The sequence below is a fragment of the Mirounga angustirostris genome, unplaced genomic scaffold, assembly GCF_029215605.1.
Source record: "Mirounga angustirostris isolate CCGP_5_RB_7025 unplaced genomic scaffold, mMirAng1.0.hap1 SCAF_8, whole genome shotgun sequence".
Lineage (NCBI taxonomy): Eukaryota > Metazoa > Chordata > Mammalia > Carnivora > Phocidae > Mirounga > Mirounga angustirostris.
In genome coordinates this window covers 4,584,423-4,611,433 of record NW_026991716.1, presented here as the reverse complement: position 1 = coordinate 4,611,433, position 27,011 = coordinate 4,584,423, and the positions used below count along the sequence as shown (strand labels likewise).

General features: G+C 41.5%; 1 protein-coding gene across 1 annotated transcript in view; it reads right to left on the bottom strand.

Annotated features, from left to right (window-relative positions):
* DCDC2 (doublecortin domain containing 2) overlaps nucleotides 1-27,011 on the bottom strand; it is a 170,439-nt gene that overhangs the window by 103,475 nt on the left and 39,953 nt on the right. Inside the window, exons 3-6 of the mRNA XM_045865945.1 lie at nucleotides 13,725-13,801; nucleotides 13,456-13,587; nucleotides 10,600-10,746; nucleotides 8,554-8,608 (exon numbers count right to left, since the gene is read on the bottom strand). Of these exons, the coding sequence (XP_045721901.1) occupies nucleotides 8,554-8,608; nucleotides 10,600-10,746; nucleotides 13,456-13,587; nucleotides 13,725-13,801 (411 nt within the window). The remainder of the gene's footprint in view (nucleotides 1-8,553; nucleotides 8,609-10,599; nucleotides 10,747-13,455; nucleotides 13,588-13,724; nucleotides 13,802-27,011) is intronic.

The window sequence follows — 27,011 nt, the reverse complement described above, 5'->3', positions numbered from 1 at the left end:
CCTCTCTCTCTCTCTCTGTCTCTCATGAATAAATAAATAAAAATCTTAAAAAAAAAATAAAATAAAATAAAATAAAAAGTACTGAACACTTAATATGTACCAGACATTCTATAAAATTATTTCAACCCTCACAACCCTGAGGCAAGCACTGTTTTCGCCCATTGCAGAGAGGAAGAAATGAGTCTTGCCCAAGGTCACGGAGCCAGCAAGGTCATTGCCTTAACCATCCTCTCCCTCCAGAAAAATCTACTGGACAAGGAAAAGTGACAGCCCTCAGTTTGACCACTTAATCTAGAAATACCTTCTTAACTAGTGGTCACTGTGAATACGCGGGTATCATCACACAAGGAGACACACGCTGTGCTTGTAGAAATCCTCAAATACGTACTCATCTGCTGGTGACTGCCATGCTCCCTGAGAATCGCAAATCCAGAGCCACATAGATCCAAGCAGCTCAAGATCACGCCTCTGCAAGGCAACCACCAATGATCACACATTCAGTGGTTGCCTGTGGTCTCCACGTGCCTCTGGGAACGAAGACCTTGCCTCTGCAAAGGAGGCTCTTCAGCATGAAGGCCAGGATGAGTTTCCCTGGCCCCAGTACAGCTCCCGGGGAGCCACGTAACAGCCACCACAATGGTGACCACTGTGAGCTCCCAAAGAACAGGTGCACTCAGACTTGGTCTTGCTGCTTGGCCATTGCTACAGCAAGAACCTCCCTCCTAACAAGACACCCTGGTTCTCGGATGCTCAGGTGCTAAACCCACTTGAGTGTCTTGAGTGTATAAGGTGTGAGGCTGCAGGAAGTAGAAAGAATGCAAGTTTTAGAGACCAAAATACGTGGCTCAGAGCCACTTCGCTGCCACTAACCGCCAGTGGGACCTCCGGCTACCTCCTGCCTTCTTTGGCCGCTGCCTTCTCAGTTGAGTGGGGCTAACACACCTGCCTATCTACGTGCTAACACACGATAGGTCTATCGTGACGAGGAAATGGTAACATTTATAAAATTACTAGTACGGTGCCTGTCGGGCAGTATTTGCTTGAAGAGTAGCAGAGTGCTTTCTCCAAGAGCAGAGTTAGTATGTCTTTCCTTAAAAATCAGATCCAACTCACACCATATTGGGTGAAATCTTTATGCAACATCTGTACTATGCTAGGATCTGAAAATAAATGTAGTAATATTAAATAAACAAATCTGCCTAGAAACCTATTATAACTGCTCATTTTAAACATTTATATATTCAGTCATCCAGAAGCACTGAAATGGTTTTAGCCATCACCCAATTAAGAATAGAAAAACTCACAGCCTTACAAATGAAGTTATTTATGCTATTTTGTCATAGCCTACAAGAAAATGAATTATGCATAGATTTATTAACAGTATGAAAACTTGTCCAAATCTCTAACACTCCTTTGCATAATTTAATTTCCCATTCCAACTGCAATTTAAACATAGACTTCCATTTAATTATTGCATTAACTGCAACCAGAGTTGGTGCTTATTTTCCTTCCTTTTCTCCAGTGATTCTTTCTCACAAGGCCCGTGGACTGCCTGGCAGAAGAAACAGATCATGCGATTATAGTGGGGATTCCACACCCATCCGCCAGGTCTCATGTTCCAACCTGTTTTCCATAGCATGTTCGTCCCATGATTTTGAAACTTCAAAAGCCTTGGATGAGCGGAGTCACCCTTCCAGCAAGCCTACTGGAAGGTTCAGAGATGCTGTGGAACTTTCGAGAACTAATATGAAGCTGAGTGAGTGAGAGCCCCTGGATCTGGGCAGGATGGTCCCTCACAGCTCTCTGGGAAAAGGCATTTTCTGCAAATGGTGTGTGACCAGGGAGAAGCGGTATTCATGCAACTTTAAAAGTCAACTCTCTTGTTGACTCTACAGGAAGTTCTGATTTGCTCCATTTCTGATAAGGACACTCCAAAGGGTTTATTTTGGAACATTGAGAAAGCCTGGTGGATTCCAATAACGCTACATAGCATGGCTTTGGTAATGGACCCCCACGCATGCAATTATTGGATCAATGACTGATTGTTGGGCGCTTTGTGAGGACTACACTAAACTAAGACAAAGGGAAGAATTTGTTTTGTAACTAGAAGCCTGGAAACAATTTAAATGCCTGTCTTTTTTTAACGAAGAAAAAAATGTTGATTCATCTAAAGTGCTAGCAATATAAATATATAATAATTATGCACAAACATATAAACTATATAATATATAAATATATTATATTTATATAATTTATATTATATAATTTATATTTAAGTTTATATATTTATATATATTTATATATAATATATTTATATTTAATATAAATTTTAAAATATATTAAATTTAAATATATAAAATATATTAAATTTAAATTTATATGTATTAAATATATAATATATAATATTATATATATTATATATTCATATTTATTCACATAGTTAATTATATAAATTATAGGTGATCTACAAATAAATTAGAGAGGGCAGGGGGGGACAGAGGAATGGAGAGGGGGATTTTTCCTTCCTTTTTTGAGACTTCCGCATGTGACTCACAACCTGGATACATAAATGGAGAGTTGTGGCTATCTGGGGGGCATAGGAAATAAAGGAGTTTTGCCATTCTCATACAGCTCTGCCGGTTCATAAAACAGTATTAACGAGTACTTCTTACGTGCTAAGTACCCGTTTAACACAAATATGGTATTATCGTCACCATTTTGCAGATACAGGGGATTAACTTTCTCAAGGTTCCCAGGTCTGATTTTTCTGCTACACGGAAGCTTCCTGAGGCCACGGCACTGCAAATATTTATTATATGGCATGATTCCCCGAGAAGGCCACCGGGAAGTGACAAACTGTGGCTTCACGCCAAAGGGAAGACAACGAAGCAGGGGCCTGATTTTGCAGCGTGTCCCACGCGGGAACCGGACCCCCGGGACCTGGACCACTGCCCTGCCTCCCACCTGCCACACAGCAGTGCATCTGACAGCTCTGAAAGGTGCCCTTCGAGCTCCCCAACTTTACTGAAACTCGGGGTTTTGTTTGTTTGTTTGTTTTAAGATTTTATTTATTTATTTGACAGAGAAAGAGAGATAGCAAGAGCAGGAACACAAGCAAGGGGAGTGGGAGAGGGAGAAGCAGGCCTCCCACCGAGCAGGGATCCCAATGCGGGGCTCGATCCCAGGACCCTGGGATCGATGACCCGAGCTGAAGGCAGACGCTTAACGACTGAGCCACCCAGGCACCCCAAAACTTGGGTTTTTTTAGTAGCTCCCTAGGCTCTTTCCAACACGAGCCACTCAAGTCAGGTGTCTTTCTTTACAACAGGAAACGTGGCCCCAGCCCCCATGGACACATGCCGGAAAACATGGAGCTTAAGATACTGTTGGGAGGGTCTTGCCTCCACCTCGGCGTGTTTCGGAGACGTGCCCAGGTGGGAGACTCCTGACCAGGAAGCTGGACCCAAACTCAGGCTGGTATTTCTCTCACTGATGTGGCAAAAAGCCCCTTTATCCATACCAGACTCGGTTTCCCAAAAGGCAAAATGGAGCTTTGGGAGCATCTGGAATTTATCTTGCTTCACAGTGACCTTGTGATACACGGATAATCGTGTTGGGTTTTTTGTTGTTGTTGTTTTTCACCAGAACGTTAGCAATGACGATATTTGAGTCTGTAAACTACTGATCACAGGCTATATCGGCCACGTGGTAGTAAGAACAAGAACTCGGGCTTTACTTTTCAACTATCTCCGAGTTTACACGTCTTCCACTAGGGGCCGCCTTGATCCTGCGTGGTGTGCCCCAGGGAAGCCTCCCGATCAAGGGGGTGGTTCTTCTCACTTAATAGGATTTAACACAATTCCCTTCTATCTTCCTTTTGTTTTCAAGGCCAGAACTGCAGGTTAAATGACTCTCAGTTTGCTCATGTCTGTGATCCCCCAGCGCTAGGAGTCTGTGTAGGGAATGGCTTTCTGGTCTCGTTCCTTAGCTGCTCTGGAAGGGTCTGCCTGAGCCCAGAAGCCCCCTCATCACCCGCACTCCCTACCACAAGGGTAGGGGCCCCTGTGCAGACTCCTGCAGCTTCTCTTTTTTTCCCACTAAGTTCTATCAGGCCCCCACCCACACTCCCCTTCCTTATGCACCAGAGTGATTCCTAGAAAGCCCTGCGAGAAATGAATTCCTAAAAATCCAGCTCTGCATCCCCTTCGACTTGTATCACCAGTTTGGGGGGTGCCTTTCCTGCTGCCTCCGGGGTGGTCCCTGCAGTCCCAAGCTAGGTCTCCCCCAGCCCCCTCATGCACACCCCCACTCAGTGCCAAGCAGTTAACGATCTTTAAAAACATGTACATTCTCCAGGGACCCAATTAATTAAAGGACAGGAGTAAAATAATCCTTCAGTTAAAAAACCAAGTCTGTGACTTTGGAATTGCCGACGGAGATGGTCCCTCCGTGAGGCTCACTGCCAGGCATCACACACCCACTGCACAGGGTTAGTGAGCCCCTGCCGTGCGCCAGGCGGGTTCTGCCCCTCTGCTCGAATATAACCTCCTGAAAGAGGCCTGCCCTGACCACCCAGATGATACAGCCCCCTCTCACTTCCTCTTCCCACACCCTGATGTGTTTTTCTTCAAGCTTATCCCCGATTAGCACCAAGTGTGTTATGTATGTGTCTTTCTCCTCCCCTAGAACGCACGTTCCACATCCTCAGGGCTTTCTCTAGACTCGCCGCCTCCCTCTTCCCATAAGCTCTACAAACAGTGCCCAGGACATAACATGCACTCAGTAAATGCGTGTCGGTTGAATGCACCGCTCAGAGACGACAGTTACAAGATACTCGAGGAGGACTCGTCATAGGCGCCCAGGTCACCTGCGTCACGTGCCTGGGTCCAGCGCCCCACCGCCTCCTGCTTAGGTTCTCCCCCTGACCCGCTTCTCTGTGGACACCACAGCCGGAGTGATCCCTCAGAAATGTAAGACCAACAACATCCCTCTCTTCTTCTCGTCTTCTAACCCTCAGATGGTGTCCCATCAAGGAATAAAATCCAAACTCCTAGCACAGTGTCTACAGACCAGTCTCATCTCAGACCACTCTGACCTTCTTCCTGCCCTCCTCACATGCCAAGATGCCACGCTCCTCACCAAGGGCCTTTGTGACCCTTGCCTCTGCCATAGAGGCTCTTTCCGGTCCTGCCCCGCCTTGCAGGACTGGCTTCTTTAGGTCATTAAGATCTCAGAGAATTTTCTATCAATTCGTGCCTTGCTACATTTTCTTTTCCTCCTAGTGCTTAGCACCATGTGAAATTATGTGTACATTTGTTTAGAGGTTGATAGTCTGTCTACCCCCATTCTCCCACTTCACCCCCATGCCCCGGCTCCACACACACACACAAGCACTAAAAGGAAAGTTCCATGAGGTCTGAAACCTGATCCGTTGGCCCCTGTGAGCCGGTCCTTTAGAGTGGCTCCTGGCACGTTAGTAACTGCTTGATAAGTCTGTCGAATGGCTAACTGAACGAGCAGATGGACAGATGGATGAATAGACAGAATGTTTTTGGAGTGTTGTGGAAAGAGGCAAACTCTACCGTCATTTTATTCTTCTAAGTTGGAGCACAGACATGTAATTTTGAGTCTTTGCTTTCTAGGAGATGGAAACATGTCATGATGTTGAGTCTTTCCTCCAAGGTCACTTCTCCAGGGAAGATCAGTCCTGACCTGCCTACCTAAATAGGTTCTCCTTCCATTGTCTCATATTCTCTGTACCTTTCTTTCATTCCTACCGCACCTTGTAATTATATATTGATTTCTGGAATTGTTAGTTTAACCTTGTTCTCCCCCAAGTGTACCTTGAGCTCAGAGCACCACGTCTTTTTTGCTCATCTCCATCTCCCTGGGGCTCTGTTCCATGCCAGATACACAGGAAACTCCATTTACTGTTAGAGGAAGCAGCATTCACAGCACAGATTCTAAATAACTTCCAAACAAGCAAGCAAGATGGATGTGCCTCTTGCACATGAATTTTAAAGCAGGAAACACATTGGGCATTTTTAATAAAAAATTTAGACCATTCCAAACCTCAGAATAATAAGCCCGTAATTCCAAAGTCTGGTAACTGTGAATGCAAAGAGTTGAGTTATGGTCTTGGTTCTGACACCAACTTTCCCGGCTGACCTAGGGGCACTTACGAAGTCCACTGGGTCTCTCTGTTCTACCACCCCTCTGCACTGGCATCGTGGGAATCGATGAGCCCACTCATGCCTGGGGTAGACAAGGAGATTCTGCCCCCAAAGTCCTGAAGAAGAGCAAGAGGACAAAAGGTCCAAACCCTACATTCATGGGTTCTATTTAGTTCTGGTAGCGGCTAAAATCTATGTTTGAGCCACTGGAACATTCTCTCTCCTCCTCCTCCTCTGCAGACCCGTGCTGTCTGCCTGCCTCAGGGCAGAGTCCTCGGCAGTCTGTGTGCACTCTCTCCAGGATCGCGCTCGACAGCAGGGAGGGCTGCCCCGCGCCGGGCTGGGCCAGGTGCCAGGAAGGAACAGCAGAGTGATGGGTCTGCTCTCCAGCTATGACTGCTACGCGGATGAACTTGCCATCTGCGCCCCAGGTCCTCGTCAGGCCTCGGTCTCCACCAGTTACAGCTGCTTGCTGAACACTTGCAACTAGATTCCACGATGACACCTCCAACTCAGTATGTTTGAAATCAGGCAGGTCATTATTTCCTCCGACTGCCCTCTTCTTGGCCAGGGTTGCACTATTTCCTGGGTGATCCATGCTCAAGAACCTGCACTTATCTCTGGCTCCAACCTCTCCATTAACCCCTGTGTCCCATCACCAAGGAAGTCTTCCATCTCTTCAAGAGCAATAGGCACCTTCCTAGCCTAGCTCTTTCTGCCTGATGCCAAGGCTCCTGCTTGCAATGGCCATGTAACGGATGTCTCTCATCCGTGGCCTCTCACCACGTTAAGTCTTTCCCCACAAAAAAAGATCTGACCTTCCTAGAACAGACGGGTTCACATTCCCACTTCTCGGAAGCCTTCGTGAGCTGCCCTCTACTCCAGGATAAGGACCAGACTCTTGGGTCTGACATTCAAGGCCATGTGAAACTGCTACCACCTACCACTCCAGGCGAACCAGCCTGCACACATGAAGGATCCCCTGCTCCAGTCAGCCTGAGGGACTCCCCGTGCCCCGGGGTCATGAGTGTGAGCTCCCTCCAGACGGGCCCTGTGGACTCAATGGGAGCCTTTGGATGTGCTCCTTCTACTGTCTGTGCAGAATTCCCCTTCCGTGTTTAAGTGCAGATCACAGCCTGCGTGACTGCCCCTCGGAGAGCACATCTTTGCTCCTTTCTCACACCATCCTTTCCATCTGAAACGCCTTCCCCTCATCGACCTTCACCCGTGGCAAACAACCCTCAAAGGCATGGCTCACATTCAACTTCCTTCGTGTACTTTGGCAAACAAACCTTTGACTCCCTCTGTCTTGCGTTTACCAATCTCACCGCAAACTCGCTGTTCAGCGTTAGCTCGTCAGTTACCTTTTCAGGCTCTGTTCTCCACTTCAACTGGACTGTCCGTTTCCTGAGGGCCAAAGCTTGGTCATAAACAGTGTAAGAGCCTCAGCTAACGAACGGGTGATAAATGTCTGTTGTTTGTTATGCTGAGGTCTGCACTACATCGCACAAAATGATTTCTTTTTTTTTTCCCCAAAGAATTTTGCATGATATACAAAAAGGTTGGGGGCGGGGTGGACTAAAGCATCATCAGGAGACACATCATCACCCAGCAATTGCTTATGTCAGAAAACACCAACGGAAGAATTCTGCTTAGTTAAATCAGGGGGCAGCGTGCACACTGGGGGGAAATGTCAAACCAATTCTGATCGCTGCTGGTCAGGCAGCTCAGTCAAAAGGGCAGAGAGAGAAGCCTCAGCCAGAAAAACCTGTCCAAGTGGCCCTCCAAGCCTGGCATCACACCCCTCCCTGCTAAGGGGTACGGACCAAAAATACAAACAGGTTATGAAGTCACCTACGAAGCGCCTGCCACAGTTCCCCCAGGAGAGGTACTGAACGGACATTCACTGAGTTAACAAATGCATGGACCAATCACAGATGGAAAAAATTCTGATAGGGAACGACGTAGAGTGATTCTCAGTCTTCGAAAGGAAGATAACTTGATGATTGCCTTTTTTTTTTTTTTTTTTACAAAAACATCCTTTTTTTAGTCTTTGTCAGAGATACAAAACCAGACTGAGCAGACCACTAATGTGACCTAATCCAAACTCTCCTCTACTTGTATGCATCATTGCCCAGATTTCAACTGTATATACACAAGGAAAAAGACACCTATTTTGGAACCTCTATTTTAAAAGTGTTAGTTCATTTTGAAGACCTTAACCGTAACGTTAATGTTCTAGCGTTGTTTCACATAATTGCTCATATATCACAAGACAGCTAAGTTTTATCTCTTCAAATTTAATTGAAACCCAAAGGACAGTCTCTCTGTGTCATATAGAAATAGAGAATATTTAATGAGTAAAGCATCTGATACTTACACTCCCTTTAGACTTTCTGGATCCTACAATAGGAGGTAGTGAAGAAGCTTTCTGACTGTGGAAACAAATCGCAATTTAGAAATCTGAATGTTATTGACAAATAATACATAATGCAAGATAATTGTCATCCCAACTTATCATCCCAACCTGCAAGTCATCTGCTTAAGGGACACAGGTGTTTCACAAAAAGTACCACATACTTTCCCGATTTCACAAAGACCACCATAAAATCATTAAAATCCAGTCCCAAAGATCTTTAATGTTCAACATTAAATGATTTTCACTGATGCTCCCTATAAACTTTTAGTACCACCTTTAATTTTTTTCGTAGCATTTTTATTCAAATCCCCAAACTTTCTGGATGCATTTCAAAAAGTCACTTCCTAAGCTGAGTGATGGTTTTGCCAGACTGAGTCAAAAACAATAAACGTCCATTGTTTTCATAATGTCTGCCGTGTCTATGTCAGAAGCTCAGAATGGCAAAACACCGGCGTTTATATTCAGTGAGCTTCTAGACCGGTCATTCTCAATAAAAAATAAAAGTTCACTCTGGCGGGCGCCTGGGTGGCTCAGTTGGTTGAGCGACTGCCTTCGGCTCAGGTCATGATCCAGGAGTCCCGGGATCGAGTCCCGCATCGGGCTCCCTGCTCGGCGGGGGGTCTGCTTCTCCCTCTGACCCTCCTCCCTCTCATGCTCTCTGTCTCTCATTCTCTGTCTCGCAAATAAATAAAAAATCTAAAAAAAATAAAAACATAAAAAAAAATTTTTTTTAAAGTTCACTTTGGCTGTAGGAATGTTGTTCCACATATGGTAGGAAGAGACCTATCTTGGAACCCACTGACCCCTCTGAAAAGAAGACCACACACAGATGAAGGTGTGTCTAACTAATTTGTCAGAGAGAGGCAACCCCGAGCTACAGACTTCTCATCGCCCTTAAGAACACACTGTAGCCAACAGCAGGTGCATCCAGTGCTGCTCAGCAGAGATCGTGAAGGATCTGACGTCATGGATGGCCAAGGACAGTCGTCAATAAGTCTGCTGGAAAATAATTCTAAAGTGCTGGAAAACCGTGTGCTCCTGCCCACTCCAAACACCGCCCCGAAAGTCCATTTCATCCCTTACTTATTTGGAAACCCTCCGCCAGCCTCTCCAGCCAGGCTTCACAAACTCCAAATTAATGGAGAACAAATTGGTGACCTTCTGCTATCTCTGTGCAAGTAACCCACACCCCAGCAGAAGGCAGCCACGAAAAGTCAGGTTCTGAGAGCTAAGTGGCCACGGAACATGTGGGAAAAGCAGCACAGGTGGTTAAAAAAAAAAAAAAAAAACCCCACCATGAGGAAGCCAGGGGGTGTCTGCATCTGCTGGGCGGGGGGCCAGGGTTCTGCGTGCATGCCTCCGCCAGCCCTCTGCTCAGCGGAAATAAGGCACCTTTCACAAATATATGACATTTCCTAGAGAAAAAGGGTTACAATGCATTGTGTGTAATTAAAAGTGCAATCTTCAAAATAGAAGTGCAATCTTCAAAATTTTGCATATAATAATTATAGTCTCTCTTGCTGCTCTATTTACTTGCACAAGGAGAATTATATTGTATTTATCTCATTACTATTAAAAGGAGTATAAAATATTTTTTTTAACACTTGTAGATGTTCATATATGCACCAACTGAAAACTATTTGGTCTAGCTAACCAGCGGAGACATTATTAAAACTTCGAATGATGTATGCTATATAGAAGCCCTCAGCTCTGTATCTTCTTCATCAAAATAAATCTTCATATTTACTATGAATTTGTAAGTGAATGGTTAAAAGAGAAGCTATATAACCTTTCATAGCTTCCCCCAAATTATATTTTTGTGCAAAAAAAAAAATCTCCAATCTCCAATAATGGCAAAAATCAATCAATCAAATCAATATATATCAAACATGCTTTCCATTCTAACTTATGAGCAAGATTATATAAGATATACCGGTGGTCAGCATAAGACAATGTTATTTCAAGTGGTAACTAAAATAAGAGATGTGAATGAGGATGAACACTTACCCATAGGACCTTCTCATGGTGGACTTGTCAAAAATTAATTCACCGTAAGGCAGTTTCTTAAACCTATCTCTGCCGACAGCCACATAAAACTGCCCATTCTCCAACTCGGCCCCGCTCTCAACAAGTTTTCCTTCTAACGTGTAAAGTCTGCCAAAACATGAATGCCCACAATTAAAATTTAAACAAGCATGGAAGAGCTACTTAAAATTACAAAGTTCAATAGAAGCATTCCTCTCTTAAGTTGGCTCATTTGTTACTATGCTAATTATTGAATTCAAAATGCCTCAAAGTCATTAGATTCTACTAAATGCCAGTGTTACAATGTAGAGACGGTTACCCTCTCTCTGTGTACAAGTACTTCATCCCAATCAACCTACCAACCCAACAGAAGGATCTTCTCCTGCTGCCACAGTAAGATTTCAGATGGAAAGCCCTGACTCGCACAGAATGTGGTGCTTTATTTTATTTTTTAAGATTTTCTTTATTTATTCATGAGAGACAGAGGGTGGGTGGGGAGGGGCAGAGGGAGAAGCAGGCTCCCCTCCGAGCAGGGAGCCCAATACGGGGCTCGATCCCAGGACCCCGGGATCATGACCTGAGCCGAGGGCAGACGGCTCAACAACTGAGCCACCCAGGCACCCAAACGTGGTGCTTTAAATGGACTCAGCTCCCACTGAAGATCGGTTCTTCTATTTCTATCTTGTGAGCACGTTTACAATTTATTTCCTTAATGTATTTGTCAGGTTGACAAACTTACTGCATTCTGTGCAAGAGCCCTCAGCCAAAACAGTACATCCAAACACACACAGAATGGGGTCCGAAAACAAGAGGCAAAAGAGCCCCTGGAAAGGATTAATGATGCAGAACGCATAGCATTCGTGCCTCTTCCTTTTTTTTTTTTCTTTTTTGCCTCCCTTCATCTTCCCAGAATCAAGGGATTTCACAAGGACCTCCCTTTACTGTAAAACTGCTGCCGCAGAAAACAAGGAATATGTTACTTATTAAAAGAACAGCGATAACTTTACTAGACGACTTAAAGTGTCCACAGAATTGTTTTTTCTAAAGAACAAGAAATAGCCGACTATTAGAAAACACCATGAAAAAGGCTATGCCTATTTTTGAAGGTTATAAACCAGAGTTCGTGACTGGAACGAATTTAGAAAAAAGCATTTAGAAAAAAAAAATTCTCAGACTTCTTATCTTACCTAATAAAGGTTAGTGACATTTGCAAAGAAAAAAAAAAAAGACAAAGGCATTGATCTGTCTGCTTCTTCACCGATGATGTAAATGGACATATCAAAAGAAGCCAAGAAGTACATAGAAAACCGGCCACAAAAACCCTGAAATGTGTTTGGGTTGATTTAATATAAAGATGCTCCCTCTTTATAACACTGTAATTCAATCCCTACAATTCTAATTATCAACACTTAACCCAGATTTTCTGGTTTTCCCTCCTTAACCTAGACCAGGATTTCTGAACAATGGTTCTATTGGCATTTTGGATCTGATAATTCTTCGTTGGGGGGGCGGGGGGGGCCTCCCTGTGAACTAACTGTAGGTGCCTCCTAATAGCACCTTTGGCCTCTACCCACTAGATGGTAGTAGTAGCCGCCCCATCCCCAGTGTGACTACCAAAAATGACTGGATGCTGCCAAATGTCCCCTAGGGGCAAAATCGTCCCAAGCTGAGAACCCTGGCCTGGACCCAGATATTCATTTTCCTTCAAAACAGGAAGATTGGAGTCAGTAGTTAACTTTTATGGCTTGAAATTAAAAGACAGAATCACTGTGGATCTGGAAACAGCCAAGATTTGACTGGTTTCCTCTGCAGGTAGTTAAGCATACAGAATAAATTCTAACCCACGATTTTAGGCTTCTTTTATAGGACTTTATTTGACCTGCTTTCTTCCCTTTTTTGCAAAGGGCAAGAAACATAAATGGGGAGTTGAATCGGTTTTAATGGGATGTTTCTGATATATAAATATATTGAGGCACAGGGAGGGTCCAACCATAAGACTTTTTAACATTCTGTTAAAGGAAAATGGGCATGTCCCAAGTGACCAGCAACCAAATCTCACTCATATCTGGCATTATACTGAGAATTAAGTTTCTCCAAGTATTCAAATATTGCAGTGGGGGAACATATATTTTCATTTCTGTATTTATACTTGCATATATTTTATTTCCATGTGTGAATTTGTCAGATCAATATATGTATGAACAGGTGTATCTGGGCATGCAACTGTGTGTATATATCTTTGGGTGCTTTATATTATTTATTGAGTGGGTTTACATTTATGTATATGTCAAAAGACACAACTGTATATCTAAAAAAAGAAAGAAAGAACTTTTAAGATCTGCCTTCACTCCTGACACCAAAATAAATCCAGAAGGATCAAAGGTTTAAATGAAATTAAAAGTACAAGATGAAAACACTGCAGAATATTTTTATAATCTTGGAATTAGGAAAAGCTAAGCTAGTCATAAAACTTAATGATCATAAGAAAAGACTGAAAATTTGACTGTACCAAAATTCAACTTAACTGTACACACACAAAAAAAAAACCATAAAGAATCAAAAATACAAACTGGAAAATATTTAAAACTCATAGGAGAAACGGCCAGATGCCCTAATATGTAAAGAGTGTCTATAAATCAATAAGATAAATATGCAAAGGCAATACAGATAGTTCATATATAATGAAAGATAAATTTGTGGGATTTATTTCGAGAATAGCTTAGTAGTTAAGAACATAGGCTCTAGAGTCAGACTGGGGACCAGTGATTCTGGAGCGTCCTGGGATTTTCCTGAAAGCTTCTGAAACCCATCCACCCAGAGAAGAAGACTCGGGCGTACCTGTGGACAGCTCCACTCCTCAAAGTTACTTTTTCTGTGACCATTTGTAACACATGATCCCACTGATTCAAGGTTTTTCTGGGGATGAGGAGGCGAGAAGCCGGACTTACGAGGTCTCCATTTGCAATCAAGCTGGAAAAAAAAAAAAAAAAAAAGCAAAACCAGCCAGCCACGCCATTTGAAACAGTTATACTTTTTAAGCTACAAAACAAATTCCAAACCACAAGGAAAGCAACCTTCCAGCCTCAAGGTAAAAGTCTTCAACTTACAAGATCGTGCAGGGCTCCTGAAGGGGTTTTCTAAAGCGAGCAGACACGTTGATTCTGCTGTGCATTACCGGCTTCACCTTTAAAAAACCAAAGAAATGCACATTACTGAGTGTGTGTTAGGTTTTCTTGTCTTTTTTTCTAGGAGTTGAAAACTGCAGGTTTTCAGGAACGGGCTGAGACCTGTTGTGCCTTTGTTAAAAACTTGTGCTTCTTCCCCCAACTACATAAACACTCCAGGCTCGCTTTCTAGCACTATCGTATACCCCTAACAAAGCTCTCAAGAAAAATTTCCCTTAAGCCCTGGCTTACTGCTCATGATCTGTGCCCACAATTGGACCTATCCTGAGAATTTTAAGGCAACATTTTAAACACTGCTTTCTGTAACACAGAAACAAAATAATCTTATAAAATCTGGAACTCTGAAGGGCTCCCCCTCCAGCCAGGCATACTCCTCTCTGGGGCTGAATCTAGCCCTCTCTCCCCACCCCACCCCACCCCTGCACGTGACCCCATCCCGTTTTCCCCATGGATTCCACTTCTTCCCCTCTCCATCAGCCCACTTTCTCTAGCCTTTGCTTCCAGGCTCTCCACCGCAAGAAGCACAAGGCCCCCCAGGGCCCCCTCTGCCTGAGGCCAGGTTTGGGCTTCCAGCAGCCCTCTCCTCCCTACTCAACTACATAGGGTTTTTTCCTGAATCGCTGCCCCTCATGCTGAACTCTAAAATTCCACTGCACGCACTCACTCTCAGCAGATCATTTCCTTCTGAACTTAAGGAAATTCCGGCAAACGGGCATGAAGACCCTGGAGCTCCCTTCCCTCCACAACCCACCTCATCTCCCTCTTCACCATTTCTCTCTGTTCTGCCTGTCTCCGGTGGAACCTTAGCCCTTTTTAAAGCTAACCCCCACCTTGGTTTTGTCTCCAGCTACCTCTACTGGATCCATTAATCATCCGCTGCCAGTGTCCTTCCCTGCTGATTTTTCCCAGAGCACTTACCATCATCTGACACATGACGTATTTTATTTATCTGATTTTCAATTGCTTGCCCCTACTATGTCCCTTTGGTGTTACCCTCAATATTCCCTAGTAAGGTACTGAGCACATACTTCATACTCTAGTAATTTTGTTCCAATGTCTTGCCTCTTGACCTTGATTATTTAAGACCTTCCTCGTTGGATTCTTGAATTAAAGGTGAAGGTGAACATGTCATATAAACAAATAACTTCAAAATTCTTGTTCAATTGGCTAAAATGTGCTATTTTTCTTTAGAGCATACATATCTATAAACATAACACACAGAAATTGATTAATACATGCCTTAAAAAATAATCATATAATTCTGAGTATATAAGTTGTTACTGGAATTAAATCAAACCACTTGTTTTGAATAGTAATTGTTTTCCTCATTCACCATGGCAAAAATTTTCCCCAAATGTTCATGATTAACCAGGTGAACTGAAGATTAACCTTAAATATATATTTCTTTGAGTCATTATAATTAAATTAACGAGGCTGTTTTCGGATATACTAATAATAGAATCTGAAAAAAAAAATCCAATATATCTGAATAGGAAAAAAAAGTAAGACCATTGTATAACACAATTGAAACTCTTTGGAAAAAGTACTATTTTTAATTTACAGTGCATTTTTTAATTGGCATTTCAAATAATAACTTCAATCGCACACACAAAAATAATCCAAATCAACTGCACATAAGGGAAATTTTTCCAGAACCCTTTTCAGGGATGAGGGATTGGTCATGTGGTGCTAATGTAGAGAATTATGGCTTTAGATAATGGAAAACATAATAATCAATTAAAATATGTCTCTAAAATTTGTAAATTTTCTTATTGGCCCATACAATTTCCCTTGCCTTTTATTTAAAAATAAGTAATATTTGAAATATGAGTATAATGTTAAGTATCAACAACACACCTAGTTAGGGAGGGATGGACACCCAGGGATGGGACGTGAGGTACTCCCACTCAGACCCTGGGTACCAGGAATGGCTTTCATTGGTGACTGATCAACGGCTGGCCAATGTTAGTTGTGGAATCTAGGACTATGGGACCAAATCAAATGAAAAAGTATCAATTCAAAATGCAAACTTTCATTTTGGACCCAGCACACTAATAATCCTCCTGATTGGTTTGGTCAGTTGGGAACCACCACGAAATAAAGGGAGGACATGCTTACAGCTGCTCTCTTGCCTGGATTCTTCACTGGGTTCAACGCTTGTCTCGGAAAACCCAGTTTATCTGGATACCCGAGAAGTAGGTAAGCCTAATTAATCAGAGAGAAGGGTCATTCCCTGAGTGGAAATTAGACAGCTGAACAGGTGGGTAGGTAGGTAGGTAGGTAGAGAGAGAACTGAATAAATATTTGGCTCACATTTTTCTTGAAACTAGTTCTAAAGCCAAAGGTGGCAAAGTGGCATAATCATGTTTACTCTGTTAGAATGAGGTGAGTCAGGATTCTAGTGCTGGTCTTCGGATGCAAATCACAGGTGCTTTCCAAAATATGCCCGTGTCTCTCCAATCTTCTTTAGATTGTGTTTATGTCATAGATGGCCATAATAAACACTTTTCAAAGCCCATAATGCTTCATGTGAACCTAATAAGTCTATACGTAATTTAACTCAAGTTCACCAATTCCACATGACATTTACTAGGACAATAACCACAGCTGGGTCAAATTCAAGTTAAAACCTACATGACTCAAAAAACATGAATCTGTTTGTTATAAAAATGAGCTCAGTGAAAGCAAAGTTGTTGCTTTGAAAATACATCTTTGAAATAATAATGCCAAAGTCTACAAAGGGAGTAACTGACTACAGGTCTACAATTCTGAGCTCTAGGACTGACCGCCAACATTTTCGATGAGAACCAATTCAATGACTTACACCTCGTTTTCTTAATCTGCAAAAATAGGGATAATCCTGCTAAACTAGCCCAAAGGGAGGCTCCATGAACTAATTAACCAAGAGGCAATGCCGCTCCCTGGGGGTTAGGCTGAATGCTTCAGAGAATCCACCCGCCTCAAATCTCAGCACTCATCACCTCTGAAACCTCTAGAAATCTAGGCCAAGAAAATCAAACTCAGTCTCAGGACCTGAGAAAATGATGCTGTTAAATGAGCACCATCCCAAAAATCTAGTGACCGCTGACCTCTTGTAAACACTCATTATACAATTTTAAAAGTCAGTATTAAATCACTTTTTTAAAAAAATACATCAAGTTTTTGTGACTGCCCATAATAAAGATAAATCTAGGCATTTGGGGGAAAAAATGTAATGAAGTTATTTATCTGCCACACACAAAGAGAGTTCAACTCTATTTTCCTTATTGTATGGATTTAAGAAAGAGTAGGTTCTCCAAATGGTAATCTTTGGGGAAACTTTGTTGTTACTACTTTTCAAAGACAGCACATAGCATCAAAGAGGAAAACAAAGTCCTTTACAAAACATTTCATCAGTTTTCACCACTTTCTGATAAATGAGAAGAAAGGAGCCAAACATGTATAGAAGACACCAGAGTTGAAAATAACTTGCCTAGGAGTCAATATAGCAGACGCGTCCAAACTAGGAATTGTTCCAAAGTTTTTAAAGTAATTATCCTTTTTTTTCAATATTACCATTTTTTTTAAAGATTTATTTATTTGTTTTAGACAGAAAGAGAGCAAGCAAGCATGGGGAGGGGCAGAGGGAGAGAGAGAGAATCCTGAAACAGACGCCCTGCCTCGGCACTGAGCTCAAAGTGGGGCTCGATCTCAGGACCCTGAGATCATGACCCGAGCTGAAATCAAGAGTCAAGAGTTGGACTCTTAACCGACTGAGCCATCCAGGTGCCTGTACTAATTTTTAAAGATTTTTTTTTTTTTTTTTTGAGAGAGAGAGAGAGAACACATGAGAGGGGGGAGGGTCAGAGGGAGAAGCAGACGCCCCGCAGAGCAGGGAGCCAGGATCATGACCTGAGCCGAAGGCAGTCGCTTAACCAACTGAGCCACCCAGGCGCCCCCTAATTTTTAAACAGAAGGAAGACCAGCCAAGATGCGTGATGGATGGTGATAATGCAATGTCCTGTGGGGATGTTTTATATGATAATTAACAATTGGAAAATGCCTCTGTCAGGGGGTATTTCATGCTAAGCTTCAAGGAATGAAACCGTTTATCATGGAGATACTCCATGGATAATTACTTTAAAAACTTTGGAACAATTCCTAGTTTGGACGCGTCTGCTATATTGACTCCTAGGCAAGTTATTTTCAACTCTGGTGTCTTCTATACATGTTTGGCTCCTTTCTTCTCATTTATCAGAAAGTGGTGAAAACTGATGAAATATTTTGTAAAGGACTTTGTTTTCCTCTTTGATGCTATGTGCTGTCTTTGAAAAGTAATAACAACAAAGTTTCCCCAAAGATTACCATTTGGAGAACCTACTCTTTCTTAAATCCATACAATAAGGAAAATAGAGTTGAACTCTCTTTGTGTGGGTTGGCATATATTTGGCAGAAATGTGACAAGGGAAGGCTGTGTAACAAGAGGTGGGGACAATAACCAAACTGCTCAAAAGAATAGCTGACTCACCCTCTCCTTGGATTTCTATCAATGATATTACATTGCATCTCAATTAGTATGAGTTGACACATTCTAACCTACAGAGTAACAGAGACCTTCTGAGACACAAAAATTACACCGTTTTCCTACCACTATTTTTCCCTTTTTCATATCTGAGCAAATACATTCTAATAACTGGTATGTAATTTGACAAATAAAATGCATCTGCTCTGCCTGTATCAGATTGTTTTTTTCATTTTAAAGGGTTTTTTTTTTCCATATTCAAGTAAACTAAAGAACAGTTCCACTTCGGGTTAGGAGGTAGAAGGTTGGAGGGGACAACAAAAACTGAAAGATAAGCTAAATAGCATGATTTTTTATATGTTAACTTCCCATGTCATGTGTGTGTGCAACACTGCACAAGGGTTCCTGTTTCCCCACATCCTCACCAAGACTTGTTATTTCTTGTCTTTTTGATAACGGCCTTTCTAATATGTTTGAACCTGTGAACTGATATCTCATTGTGATTTTGATTCGCATTTCCCTGATGATTAATGATGTCTTTTAAGTATCTTTTAATGTACCTACTGGCCATCTGTAGGTCTTCCTTGGAAAAACGTCTACTCAGATCTTCTGCCCATTTTTTAATTGGATTGTCGGCGGGGGTTGTCATTGAGTTGTATGAGTTCTTAATATGTTTTGACATTAGCCCCTTAGCAGATCTATGATTTGCAAATATTTTCTACCATTCAGTGTCAGATTCACAATATCATAACCAAGACCCATGTCAAGGAGTTTATTGCCTATGTTTTCTTCTAGGAGTTTTATGGTTTTAGGTCTTAAACATTCAAATCTTTAATCCATTTTGAGTTAATTTTTGTATATGGTGAGAGGTAGTGGTCAAGTTTCATTCTTTTGCATATGGCTGTCTGTCTGGTTTTCCCAAAACTATTGAACAGACTGTCTCTCCCCACTGTATATGCTTTCCTTCTGGTCATAAATTAATTCACCATATATGTATGGGTTTATTTCTGGGCCCTCTATTCTGTTCTGTTGATCTATATGTCTGTTTCTATGCTAATACCATACTGTTTAAATTACTGTAGCCCTGCAGTATAGTTTGTAATTGGGGAGCATGGTGCCTCCAGCTTTGTTCTTCTTTCTCAAGATTGCTTTAGCTATTTGAGGATTTTTGTGGTTCCATACAAATTTTAGGATGATTTTTTTCTATTTCTTTGAAAAAACGTCATTGGAATTTTGATGGGGATTGCACTGAGTCTGTAGATTGCTCTGGGTAGTAAGGACATTTTAACAATATTTATTGTTCCAATCCATGAGCATGGTAAATCTTTCCACTCATTTATGTCTTCTTCAATTTCTTTAATTAATGTCTTGTAGTTTTCAATACACAGTTTTTCACCTCCTTGGTTATTTATTCCTAGGTATTTTACTCTCTTCAATTCACTTGTAAATAGTACTGTTTTCTTTCTTTTCTTTCTTTCTCTTTCTTTCTTTCTTTCTTGACAGAGAGCATGCACATGTATGCACATGCAGCAGGGAGGGGCAGAGGGAGGGGAGAACCTTAAGCAGGCTCCACCTCAACATGGAGCCCACCATAGGGCTCAGTTTCACCACCCTGGGATCACAACCTAAACCAAAATCAAAACTCAGACTCAACCAACTGAGCCACCCAGGCACCCCTCTTTATTTTTCTAACAGTTTGTTATTAGTGTGTAGAAATGGAACTTTTTTTGTATTAAGTATATATCCTGCAACTTTACTGAATTCACTTACCACTTCTAACAGGTTTTTTTTTGGTGGAATCTTTAGGGTTTTCTATATATAATATCATGTCATCTGCAAGTAATGACAGTTCTACTTATTTCTTTCCAATTTTGATGCCTTTTATTATTTTTTTTTCCTTGCCTAATTGCCCAGGCTAGGACTTCCAATAGGATATTAAATAAAAATAATGAGAGTGGGCATCCTTGTCTTGTTCCTGACCTTAAAGGAAGTTTTTAGTTTTTCACCATTGAGTATTTTAGCTATGGGCTCATCATATATGGCCTTTTTCTATTCCCCCATTCCTACTTTGTTGAGAGGTTTTATCATAAATGGATATTGAATTGTGACAAATGCTTTTTCTGCATCTATTGAGATGACCATATGATTTTCATCCTCCATTTGATTTCATTTATCCACATTTTGTTAATATGGTGTTGTACCACATTGACTACTTTAAGGATGTTGAACCATCCTTTCATCCCTGGAATACATCCCACTTGATTGTGGTAGATGAACCTTTTAATGTATTGTTGGCTTTGGTTGGCTAATATTTTGTTGAGGATTTTTATATCTGTGTTCATCAAGGACACAGGCCTGTACTTTGCTTGCAACATTCCTTGCCTGGTTTTGGTATCAGGCCCAAGGTATCAGGGTAATGCTGGCCTTATAAAATGAGTTTGGAAGGCTTCCCTCCCCTTCTGTTTTTTGGAAGACTTTGAGAAGGATTCATATTAATTCTTCTTTGAATGTTTAGTAAAAATTCACTAGTGAAGCCATCTGGTCCTGGACTTTCGTTTCTTGGTAGGTTTTTGATCACTGATTCAATCCCCTTACTAGTAATCCATGTTTGGATTTCATCATGATTCAGTCTTGATAGGTTGTATGTTTCCAGGAATTTATCCATTTCTTTTAGGTTGTCCAGTTTGGGGCATACGATTTTTCAGAGTAGTCTCTTCTGATCCTTTGTAATTTCTGTGGTATCAGTTGTGAAATCTCATCTTTCATTTCTGATTTTATTTATTTAAGTCCTCTCTCTTTTTTTTCTTGGTGAGTCTAGCTAAAGGCTTGTCAATTTTATTTATCTTTTCAAGGAACCAGCCCTTAGTTCCACTCATCTTCTTTAGTCTTTTTAATCTATTTCATTTATTTCTTCTCTAAACTCTGTTATCTCTTTCCTTCTACAGATGTGGGGCTTCATTTGTTCTTTTTTTCCTAGTTCCTGAATGTGTAATGTTAGGTTGTTTATTTGAGACTTTTGCTTCTTGAGGTAGGCATTTATCACTATGAATTTCCCTCTTAGAACTGCTTTTGCTGCATCCCATAAATTTTGCTATGTTATATTTACATTTTTGTCTCAGGTATTTTTTTATTTCCCTTTTGATCTCTTCTTTGCTTCACTGTTCAGTAGGATTTGTTTAATCTCCACATACTTGTGAATTTTTCACTTTTCTTCATGTAATTAATTTCTAGTTTCATACCACTGTGGTCAAAAGGACGCTTTACGTGATTCCAGTCCTCTTAAGTTTATTGAGACTTTTGTGGCCTAACATAGAATTATGATCTATCCTGGAAAATGTTGAACTCTTTATCAGGTAAATTACTTATCTCTACTTTGTTAAGGTCTTTTTTCTGAGGTTTTATCCTGTTCTTTCATTTGGAATGGATTCCTGCGTTTCTTCATTTTGCTTGACTCTCTGTGTTGGTTTCCATACAGTATATGAAACAACCAACTCTCCCAGTCCCGAGGACGTGGCCTTGTGTAGCAGGTAAGCCCTGTTCAACCCTGCCCCAGCCCTTTGTCATCTCCCAACCTTTGAGCTTGCCTAAGCAGCCTATTATATTTTTAAGAGCCCCCAGTAGCTGAAGATGTGCCAAGACCAGTCAGTGTCCCTAAAGGGAAGCTCTCAGCACCTAGATTCAGGCTCTTCAGAATCCAGATCCTCAGGCAGCAGCTTTTAAAAGCATGTAAATATATATAGTCCTGTATATAGCCTTGGGGACTGCAAACATAAGCCCCACTAGCCTGGAGATCTGGCAGGTCTGACGGGCAGCAGTCACAAAAAATTAGGGTTCTAGACATAAAAACCAGGGTACTAGCTCTAAGTAAAGCTCCCATCTAGGAGACACTGGTGCTCTGGATTATGGCAGAGGGAGAACATAAAGATAGCACCCATCTTCCACCGTCTCTGGAGAAGATCCAAGTTAGTCCCTCAGCATGTATACACTCCTCGGGAAGGAGTTCTAGGTTTTGAGTTTTCTACCATTTGTGGGTTTGCCCTGCCAGGGATGGGGCTTATGGTAAGTTTGTGTCCCAGCCTCTCCTACCTGCTTTGATCTAGTTTTCTTGTTTGCCTTCTGTGTAATTGTCACTCAGCCAGGCTTTAAAGTTTGTTAAGAAATTTGTTCCAAATGTAGCTGTAGACTCAGTGTGTCCATGGGAGGAGATGAGTTCAGGATCTTCCTATGTCATCATCTTAAACTGGAACCCATTATTTTTTTAAATGCATCAAAGAACTTAGGATGCAAAGAAGTCTAAATGATTTGGGGCGCCTGGGTGGCTCAGTCAATTAAGCATCTGCCTTTGGCACAGGTCATGATCCCAGGGTCCTGGGATCGAGCCCCACATCGGGCTCCCTGGTCAGCGGGAAACCTGTTTCTCCCTCTCCCTCTGCCCTTCCCCGCTTGCTTGTGCTCTCTACCCCTCTCTCTCTCTCTTTCTCAAATAAATAAAAATCTTTTTTAAAAAAAGAAGTCTAAATGAACTAAATTCCAGACAGGGATGAGCCCTTTCTTTTTTTTTTTTTTTTTAATTCTTATGTTAATCCCCATACATTACATCATTAGTTTTAGATGAAGTGTTCCATGATTCATTGTTTGTGAATAACACCCAGTGCTCCATGCAGAACGTGCCCTCCTCAATACCCACCACCAGGCCAACCCATCCTCCCACCCCGCTCCCCCCCAGAACCCTCAGTTTGTTTTTCAGAGTTCATCATCTCTCATGGTTCGTAGACCCCTCTTATTTCCCCTGCTTCATTCTTCCCCTCCTGCTACCTTCTTCTTCTTTTTTTTTTTAACATATATTGCATTATTTGTTTCAGAGGTACAGATCTGAGATTCAAGAGTCTTGCACAATTCACGGCGCTTACCAGAGCACATACCCTCCCGAGTGTCTATCACCCAGTCACCCCATCCCTCCCACCCCAACCCCCACTCCAGCAACCCTCAGTTTGTTTCCTGCGATTGAGAATTCCTCATATCAGTGAGGTCATATGATACATGTCTTTCTCTTTTTGACTTATTTCTCTCAACATAATGCCCTCCAGTTCCATCCACGTCGTTGCAAATGGCAAGATCTCATTCCTTTTGATGGCTGCATAATATTCCATTGTGTATATATACCACATCTTCTTTATCCATTCATCTATCGATGGACATCTTGGCTCTTTCCACAGTTTGGCTATTGTGGACATTGCTGCTATAAACATCGGGGTGCACGTACCCTTTCGGATCCCTACTTTTGTATCTTTGGGGTAAATACCCAGTAGTGCAATTGCTGGATCATATGGTAGCTCTATTTTCAACTTTTTGAGGAACCTCCATACAGTTTTCCAGAGTGGCTGCACCAGCTTGCATTCCCACCAACAGTGGAGGAGGGTTCCCTTTCTCCGCATCCCCGCCAACATCTGTCGTTTCCTGACTTGTTAATTTTAGCCATTCTGACTAGTGTGAGGTGGTATCTCATTGAGGTTTTGATTTGGATTTCCCTGATGCCGAGCGATATTGAGCACTTTTTCATGTGTCTGTTGGCCATTTGGATGTCTTCTTTGGAAAAATGTCTGTTCATGTCTTCTGCCCATTTCTTGATTGGATCATTTGTCTTTGGGTGTTGAGTTTGATGAGTTCTTTCTAGATTTTGGATACTAGCCCTTTATCTGATATGTCATTTGCAAATATCTTCTCCCATTTTGTCGGTTGTCTTTTGGTTTTGTGAACTGTTTCCTTTGCTTTGCAAAAGCTTTTTATCTTGATGAAGTCCCAATAGTTCATTTTTGCCCTTGCTTCCCTTGCCTTTGGCAATGTTTCTAGGAAGAAGTTGCTTCAGCTGAGGTCAAAGAGGTTGCTGCCTGTGTTCTCCTTTAGGATTTTGATGGACTCCTGTCTCACATTGAGGTCTTTCAACCATTTGGAGTCTATTTTTGTGTGTGGTGTAAGGAAATGGTCCAGTTTCATTCTTCTGCATGTGGCTATCCAATTTTCCCAACACCATTTGTTGAAGAGACTGTCTTTTTTCCATTGGACATTCTTTCCTGATTTGTCGAAGATGAGTTGACCATAGAGTTAAGGGTCCATTTCTGGGCTCTCTATTCTGTTCCATTGATCTATGTGTCTGTTTTTGTGCCAGTACCATACTGTCTTGATGATGACAGCTTTGTAATAGAGCTGGAAGTCCGGAATTGTGATGCCGCCGGCTTTGCTTTTCTTTTTCAACATTCCTCTGGCTATTCGGGGTCTTTTCTGGTTCCATACAAATTTTAGGATGATTTGTTCCATTTCTTTGAAAAAAGTGGATGGTATTTTGATGGGGATTGCATTGAATGTGTAGATTGCTCGAGGTAGCATTGACATCTTCACAATATTTGTTCTTCCAATCCATGAGCATGGAACGTTTTTCCATTTCTTTGTGTCTTCACCCTCAATTTCTTTCATGAGTATTTTATAGTTTTCTGAGTACAGATCCTTTGCCTCTTTGGTTAGATTTATTCCCAGGTATCTTATGGTTTTGGGTGCAATTGTAAATGGGATCGACTCCTTAATTTCTCTTTCTTCTGTCTTGTTGTTGGTATATAGGAATGCCACTGATTTCTGTGCATTGATTTTATATCCTGCCAATTTATTGAATTCCTGTAGGAGTTCTAGCAGTTTTGGGGTGGAGTCTTTGGGGTTTTCCACATAAAGTATCATATCATCTGCAAAGAGTGAGAGTTTGACTTCTTCTTTGCCGATTTGGATGCCTTTTATTTCTTTTTGTTGTCTGATTGCTGTGGCTAGGACTTCCAATACTATGTTGAATAGCAGTGGTGATAGTGGACATCCCTGCCGCGTTCCTGACCTTAGGGGGAAAGCTCTCAGTTTTTCCCCATTGAGAATGATATTTGCTGTAGGTTTTTCATAGATGGCTTTTATGATATTGAGGTATGTACCCTCTATGCCTATACTCTGAAGAGTTTTGATCAAGAAAGGATGCTATACTTTGTCAAATGCTTTTTCTGCATCTATTGAGAGGATCATATGATTCTTGTTCTTTCTTTTGTTAATGTATTGTATCACATTGATTGATTTGCGGATGTTGAACCAACCTTGCAGCCCAGGGATAAATCCCACTTGGTTGTGGTGAATAATCCTTTTAATGTACTGTTGGATCCTATTGGCTAGTATTTTGGTGAGAATTTTTGCATCCATGTTCATCAGGGATATTGGTCTGTAATTCTCCTTTTTGATGGGGTCTTTGTCTCGTTTTGGGATCAAGGTAATGCTGGCCTCATAAAATGAGTTTGGAAGTTTTCCTTCCATTTCTATTTTTTGGAATAGTTTCAGAAGAATAGGTATTAATTTTTCTTGAAATGTTTGGTAGAATTCCCCTGGGAAGCCATCTGGCCCTGAGCTTTTGTTTTTCGGGAGATTTTTGATGACTGCTTCAATTTCCTTAGTGGTTATAGGTCTGTTCAGGTTTTCTATTTCTTCCTGCTTTAGTTTTGGTAGTTGATACATCTCTAGGAATGCATCCATTTCTTCCAGGTCATTTAATTTGCTGGCCTAGAGTTGCTCATAATATGTTCTTATAATTGTATTTCTTTGGTGTTGGTTGTGATCTCTCCTCTTTCATTCATGATTTTGTTGATTTGGGTCCTTTCTCTTTTCTTTTTGATAAGTCTGGCCAGGGGTTTATCAATCTTGTTAATTCTTTCAAAGAACCAGCTCCTAGTTTCATTGATCTGTTCTACTGTTCTTTGAATTTCTATTTCATTGATTTCTGCTCTGATCTTTATTATTTCTCTTCTCCTGCTGGGTTTAGCCTTTATTTGCTGTTCTTTCTCCAGCTCCTTTAGGTGTAGGGTTAGGTTGTGTACTTGAGACCTTTCTTGTTTCTTGAGAAAGGCTTGTATTGCTATATACTTTCCTCTTAGGACTGCCTTTGCTGCATCCCAAAGATTTTGAACAGTTGTGTTTTCATTTTCATTGGCTTCCATGTATTTTTTTAATTCTTCTTTAATTTCCTGGTTGACCCATTCATTCCTTAGTAGGATGCTCTTTAGCCTCCATGTATTTGAGTTCTTTCTTACTTTCCTCTTCTGATTGAGTTCTAGTTTCAAAGCATTGTGGTCTGAAAATAGGCAGGGAATGATCCCAATCTTTTGGTACCGGTTGAGACCTGATTTATGACCTAGGATGTGATCGATTCTGGAGAATGTTCCATGGGCACTAGAGAAGAATGTGTATTCCTTTGCCTTGGGATGGAATGTTCTGAATATGTCTGTGAAGTCCATTTGGTCCAGTGTGTCCTTTAAAGTCTTTATTTCCTTGTTGATCTTTTGCTTAGACGATCTGTCCATTTCAGTGAGGGGGGTGTTAAAGTCCCCCACTATTATTGTATTGTTGTCGATGTGTTTCTTTGCTTTTGTTATTAATTGCCTTATATAATTGGCTGCTCCCATGTTAGGGGCATAGATATTTACAATTGTTAGATCTTCTTGTTGGATAGACCCTTTAAGTAGGATATAGTGTCCTTCCTCATCTCTTATTACAGTCTTTGGTTTAAAATCTAATTTGTCTGATGTAAGGATTGCCACCCCAGCTTTCTTTTGTTGTCCATTAGCATGGTAAATGGTTTTTCACCCCCTCACTTTCAATCTGGGGGTGTCTTTGGGTCTAAAATGAGTCTCTTG